This window comes from Diabrotica virgifera, chromosome 1 (assembly GCF_917563875.1).
Source record: "Diabrotica virgifera virgifera chromosome 1, PGI_DIABVI_V3a".
In the NCBI taxonomy this organism is placed as follows: domain Eukaryota; kingdom Metazoa; phylum Arthropoda; class Insecta; order Coleoptera; family Chrysomelidae; genus Diabrotica; species Diabrotica virgifera.
Window position 1 is genome coordinate 182,915,489 of NC_065443.1, and position 7,114 is coordinate 182,922,602.

At 32.7% G+C, this 7,114-nt stretch overlaps 1 protein-coding gene across 1 annotated transcript; it reads left to right on the forward strand.

Moving 5' to 3' along the window:
- The first annotated feature begins 344 nt into the window (after nucleotides 1-344).
- Nucleotides 345-6,877, forward strand: LOC126878968 (uncharacterized). Its single transcript, XM_050641838.1, has 2 exons — nucleotides 345-6,349; nucleotides 6,434-6,877. The coding sequence occupies exon 1, from the start codon at nucleotides 705-707 to the stop codon at nucleotides 1,257-1,259; it is 555 nt and encodes a 184-aa protein (XP_050497795.1). The 5' UTR covers nucleotides 345-704; the 3' UTR covers nucleotides 1,260-6,349; nucleotides 6,434-6,877.
- The last annotated feature ends 237 nt before the right edge of the window (nucleotides 6,878-7,114 follow it).

A 7,114-nucleotide genomic window follows, 5' to 3' on the forward strand; every position in this document is an offset into this window, starting at 1 on the left:
GGCTGGCCTGACAAAAAACATATATTGCCAGAAATGTGCCCTTATTTTCAATACAGGTATGAGATTAGTCTTAATGAGAACTTTCTTACAAAAAATTCCAGGTTAATTGTTCCTCCTGCCTTACAATTACAAACCCTGGAATACCTTCATCAAGGCATTGTAAAATGCAGGGAAAGGGCAAAAATGTCTGTCTGGTGGATAGGACTTTCTTCTCAGATTGAAAATCTTGTTAGGTCTTGTCCGAATTGTGTTGAGGAACGCACAAATATTAAAGAAACATTTGTCAAGGATACCATTCCATCTAGACCATGGCAAAAGGTAGCTGTTGATTTGTTTAAAAAAAAAATTGGTTTCTAATTCTAACAGATTACTATTCTAGGTTTTTTGAAATCATACCTTTGACTAGTCTAACTGAAAGTGTTATTGTTGAAAAGTTGAAAGAACAATTTGCGAGATATGGAATACCTGACGTTGTCAGATCGGATCAGGGTCCTCAATTCAGCTCAGGTTTTTCCAAATTTGCTGCTGAATACAATTTTATTCACACTACTAGCAGTCCTTACTATGCACAGTCTAACGGCTGTGTAGAAGCAGCAGTAAAGGTCGCAAAATCTTTGCTGAAGAAAAATGAGGATATATATTTGGGTCTATTGGCCTATAGATCAACTCCTTTAGAATGTGGCTTCAGTCCTTCAGAATTGCTAATGTCGCGTAAATTAAAAACATTGTTGCCTATGTTTCCTAGTAAACTTGAGGAAGTGGTTAATGCTAGAAAATCTTTCATTAACACTGAAGAAAAACGTAAAACTCTTCAGGAAAACAATTATAACAGAAGACACAATTCTAAGGAGATGTCTGATTTAAAAATCAGTGATACGGTGTGGATTACTGACCTTCGGAAATATGGAGTGGTATCAGAGGTATGTTCAGAACCTCGTGCTTATATTGTTAAAACTAATGATGGTACTGTTTATCGTAGAAATAGGTGGTTTTTAATAGCTGCTCCATATTATGTTCCGAACGCCAATAATGTTACTCCCCTGCCTATTGTAAGGGCTAATTATTCAGAGAATCCTAAAGATTCATCTTCTGGGGAGAAAATTGTAGAAAGTGATAGTGTACAGTGTAGTGACAAACCAATATCTATCAGTGAGAGTGCAGAAGCTTTACCAAGCAGTGTAGCTCCAAGTGCATCCGAAAACATTACTCCAAAGAGAAATAAAAAACGTCCCAACTGGTTTTCAGACTATATCACATAATGTGTTTTATTGTATCATTTAGTATTAAGAATGTTGTTACTTTTATAATCTTAAAAAGGAGGATGTTGTGTTAGGTATTCCTACATTAGGCAACACCCCGCACGTTAGTTCCTGGCTGGCTTGGTTGGTAGAGGCCATGAGGTTAGGAGGATGACAGACAAGGTTCATAAATAGACTCTATCACGTACTCTAATAGTACTAATAGTACTAATAGTACTCTATCAAGTACTTGCATCATTACTCTACCCGTGTAAACAAGTCTTAAATCTACTGAATGAAAATCTACTTAATCTTAATCTACTCTTAATGAAAAATCTCTAAAATCATTTACCCACCTAGTATTATTGTAGAATTTAAGACAGTCCAGTGCCTTATAAATAATTTCAATATGAATATTTTTCCCTTTAATTCGCCTTTGATACCACTCCATTTTAGATTTTGGGGAACTTATTTCATTGTGTTTATAGACCATATTTATTGAAGGAACCCAATCTGGAGATTGTTATTATCGATTAAGTCGGCTGGTTTTCCTATAAGATTAAAATGTTAACATTTTCAAAAATCGTTACTGTTGTAATTGTAACTTACCAGATATAAAATGATTACAGCAGACAGGACAGGAAAATTTTCATTTCGCTAGTAAAACCTGTACATTGTATTGCATTTAACCATTGTTGTCTCTCAGATACCTTATTTAGTTCAGTTTAAAAGTGAACTTTATCTTGACTTTATCACAATTACTTTGCATTTTACACTTCAAAACACAACACCAATGAAGCATATTATCTTTCTAAATTAATACTTCCAGAGAAAATGTTAAATTAATCTTTGTACAACACAAAATTACAAAGAAATACAACTAAAATTATCTAAAACTTATTAAGAACAGATAGAATAAGATTTATCTTTTACACCCAGTAGCCATATTGACATATTGATTTAATTTTGAAAAGGATTATATTTTTTGGTAAATATAACTCCGCACGACCACGCAACTCGAAACACAAGTACGCAAACACGGTTGCGTGAAGCGTGGCTCGCAATCGTGAAATTTACGAGACTTGCTCGACCTGTAGATTCTTGTTAGAGAAATAACAACAAGTTGTTGTTATTTCTCTATGTGCCGAGCACCGATTCTACTTTCCCAAGCGTGTTAACGTGATACCAAAATTAGGGATTCCAATGAACTGTCAGTGGTGGTCGGTGGATGGCTAAACTGACATGCCCATAGACATAGTTAAGGGGGGTGGTCATGGCGTATCTAATGTTTACATTGAATATTGACAAATTTGTAAAGAATATCCTGTTTGGTTTTGTTTTTTTGTTAATTGTGTAGCGAAATTTGTGAAATTGTGATAGCAAATTAAATATGAAGTGGTTTAATCATTGGATACGCCTATGGATGACAGTTTCGCCATCCAGCAGCCATATTATATCACGTGATTTGGAATGCCTAATGCCCGTATTCATAGTCGGTACTCAAGGTTCATAAATAGACAGGTTGCATGGTAACTTTCCACCAATCAGCGTCGAGAATCTAATGGCGGGAGTGACGTCACCCAGAATCCTGCATTCAAATTCATTCACTTCACTCATTGAAATGAACTCGGAAAGTAGGAATGTATTGAAAATGTGTATATTTAAAAAAAATACGTTTGGATTTCTAATGACTATTTATTTCATATATTCTTTAAAAAATGTGGTATATACCTGTAAAGTTACAAAAATCATAGAATATAATTGCAATTAAATATATATGCAGTAGAATAGCATTACTACTTAATTAAAGCAGAAGGAGATTCTTTCTTGTGTATATATGGGACTAAATCATTCAAATATCCTAGGTATATTAATAATGGGTTGAATACAATTTACTTTTTTAAATGATTTTGAGTAGGTATATAATAATTTTGAATTTCGGATAATGCATGTAGTACATTATTATAAATTCCTCCTAACTTGTAAACCATGGTAAAAAAGAAATTCAACTAAAGATTTATGTATCAAAATTAGTAGTTTTCCCTTAAGTTTAACATAAGAGCATCTGATTACGTTAGGTACTGGATCATAATATCTAAAACCATCTAAAACTATTAAAACATTATGATTCCATTCAATAGGTACCTATGAAGTTTTACATTAACAGTAAATTATAAAAAAATACAATTTCAGTGCAATAAAGGGAATTTTCCCCATTTTATATATTCATTTAGTTTATAATTGTTTATTCAAACGATCTTCAGATGGCTGCAATATTGGTTATAATTTTATATGAAACAATTACATATAATAGATCTATTATCTATAGAATTAATTAGATATATTGTTCAATAAGTCTAAGCAGATTGTAACCTACACAGATGATGTAAACTTAATGTGAAGAACCGCAAGATACATTACAGAAGTGTAATGTCTCTATACAAGAATGAAGAATGTCCTTTATTATACAATACAGCAGAAAGAAAATCCAGTAAGTAAGTAGGTACTTATACAACCACATTAAAATGTATCTTAACACTTGTAAAGGAGTTTTGGGTTTAAGTTATTATACTAAAAACACTTAATGATATCTATAGATACATTAAATCTCAAGATATAAACACAAATTAAAACACTAACGATATTTAATAACAAAATATAGCCTCCAAACCAGGTATCCTATTATGTTTACAAACAATTCGTAAAATTGATCGTCTGGGTGACGTCACGATGACAATATTTCATTTGTCAATGTCAAAGTTACCATACAACCTATGGTATAGGGACCTTGGATGACAGAGGGGTAGGGATGAATCGATACCACTCGGCATTCGATACCAAGTACTCAGGTCGGTATCGAATCAAAGTATCGATACCGCATTCGATACCGGCTTCTGGTATCGATACTTGTGAGTACTCGATACTCATAAGTGACGTGACCTTGATGTGACGTCACATAACCACAGAATATAACTTTTGCACCAAGGTTAATAGATTAGGGCGTAGGTTGTCTCATAACTGTAGACCAATCAAAGGCTGGCTTTTTAAAGGCGGGAATACGTCATCCGTACGACAATTTTAAAATTGTCATAAGAGTCAATGCTAATAAAAGGTTCAAAAACTTAGGTTTGGCAATATATTTTGAGATTTTCTTGGGTATAGGTATATTAAGTGGTTCTTATATTGGTAATTATATCAATTTTTCCCTTAAAAATCAATAGTCTGCTAACAAAAAACTAGAATTCATTTAACACTTATTATGTGTGTTTTAAATGGAGAAAACAATTTAATTAGCACAAAAATCCAAAAAAATAGAAGAAAAAGTTTAAAATCAAAAATACTAATATGTAGGAACTTACTTATTATGTTTTTCATGGAATGTGCAGCACTTTTATCATTTTTGGTGGTATGAAACAACAAAAGAACGAATAATATAAATAATTTATTATTAGGTTAAAATATAAAAAAGACGTAACATAATATTAACATATTCAGACACGAGGACATGTTTGCTACCTATTTTCTTATGTTTAGAGGCCCATTTATCTTGTAACATTTTATTTTCCATTATTGTTTGATAATGTTAAGGTATTTGGGAAATGTCCAAAAACATTATTGTGTTTCCATCTGGTTCAGGAATTTTGGAGTTGCTTTTACATATAGCTATGCTACAAATGTTACCACCACTCATCTAAAAAATGTTTTATTATTATAACATACAAAACTACATATTATTATGTGTAATATTATAATTTTTAAACTAACTTTGCACGGTTACGAAAACACACTTCGCAAGTCATTACTGCCTTTGTATAGGACCCAAATAAGTAATTATAGTAATATTGTCCTTATATGCTTAAAAACTCAACAAATATTAAACAAATAAACGATATTATAAGAAAATTCCACAAAAATATACGGAATTATAACCTCAAACAACTGTCAAACTTGACTTTGTCGTACGAGTGACGTAGGCATTCCCCTCCCTCTCGCTTCCGCCCACATAGTTATGAGATAACCTAACCCCTATCTATGAACCTTGCTTTTGCACAGTATATTCAATGGTGTGGTATGACGTCAGAGAACTGACAGCCACAGGCAACCATAGAGATAATAAGAATGTCTATGCAGGTGCAGGTTACAGGACAGGGTGTTATGACAATGACATATGACGCTATGACGGAAAGATAAACAAAGGCGACCTCACAGCGCACGTGTTCAACCCACGTGGGGATTCAGATGGTCCATAGAAAGTGCTGAATCTAGAAAAATTTTAAACATCCATGCTATTTAAAATCAACAATGTAAATTTTCTTACTATTGTAACATTTTAACGGATTTTTACCCTCAAGGCTGCGTCTCACCATCAAATAATTTGATCAAACAGTTTGAGCAAACTTGACGTACGAGAGGAAGTACGTCAAAGTGACGTCACAATTGCAGTTTGTTGAAATTCTAAAAATCGGTGTTCTCAAGGCCGCGTCTCACCATCAAATAATTTGATCAAACAGTTTGAGCAAACTTGACGTACTTGAGGAAGTACGTCAAAGTGACGTCACAATTGCAGTTTTTTTTGAAATTTTAAAAATCTGTGCTCTCACTATCAGTCTAGTTTGATCAAATTTATTGTATTGAGTTGTCTAACTTGTTTGTACTTTATTTAAAATTAAAATTTTTCATTATTATCCACAATGAACACTCAGGATGTGACGTCACTAACTGTCACTTTCAGTTTGCTCAAACCAGTTTGATCAAATTATTTGATCGTGGGACGCGGCCTTCACGATCAGTCTAGTTTGATCAAATTTTCTGTATTAAGAGTTGTCTAACTTGTTTGAACTTAATCTAATCCACAATGAAAATTGAAAATGAAATGAAAAGGCTGGAGTGAGGAGTGCTGAAGGGAGTTGTGACTTTACTTTGTTGTCAAGTACTAAGTAGGGCACCTATTACCACTGTTCGAGCATATCAGGCAGAAAAAATAGAAAAGAAAGAATGTAGGCTAGCTGGACTTTTTCCATGAAATGAAAGCCCTAATAAAAACTAAATTGTGTACAAGAAGACATTGGGAAAAATACATCTATGAGTGAAAGCATCAACAGTGCGAACAGGTACGAATCAAAGATTGAATTAACAGTAGTTAATCAATTAAATTAACCTATGTATTTATATTTAAACAATATTGTTCTTTACAGATTAATTGTTGCTTTACGCTATGTAGGCACAGGGCTCACATTAAAAAGGGTAAGCTTTTCCACGACAATTGCATATAATTTTTCTAAATTAGCAATAAATTTAATAGCAAATGGCAGTTTTCACATTGTCTAGAAGCTATGGATGGAAACATGGTGAACTTTCAACCTCTCAGAAGGGATACTATAGAAATTATAAAGGAACTGACAGCCATTACTTTTTGCTGTATTATATTATGCAGATGGTCAATTTCTTATTGCAGATATAAGAAGAAATGATCCAAATATATCAGATTTGAATTTCAGATTTTTTAATAGCTATTGGTGCAGTTAGCAACATTCGGCTGTGAATAAGTTTAAAATGTAAATTATTTTAGTGCGTTTTTAGTTAAACCTTATTGTATATTTGAAGATTTACAATTATTATTACACTGATAATTAATATAATTAGTTTTATTAATATTATGAGTGGCCAAAATAAATAAAACAAGTGTTTTATTTCGACTAACAAACCAGAAACAATCCTACTACTAGTGCAGTGATCTTAAAAAGGGATTTAAAAATGGTGTGCTGTATTTTTAAACTGGATATCAAGTAAATGATATATGTCATATCAACAAAGTTATTTCCTAGTGCTAATGGCACAGCTCAAGATGGACTACCAAGATCAAAATCAACAGATGC

Bases quoted from the DNA above. Each gene is read 5' to 3' on its own strand.
- LOC126878968 (XM_050641838.1), top strand. From the start codon at position 705: ATGTCGCGTAAATTAAAAACATTGTTGCCTATGTTTCCTAGTAAACTT.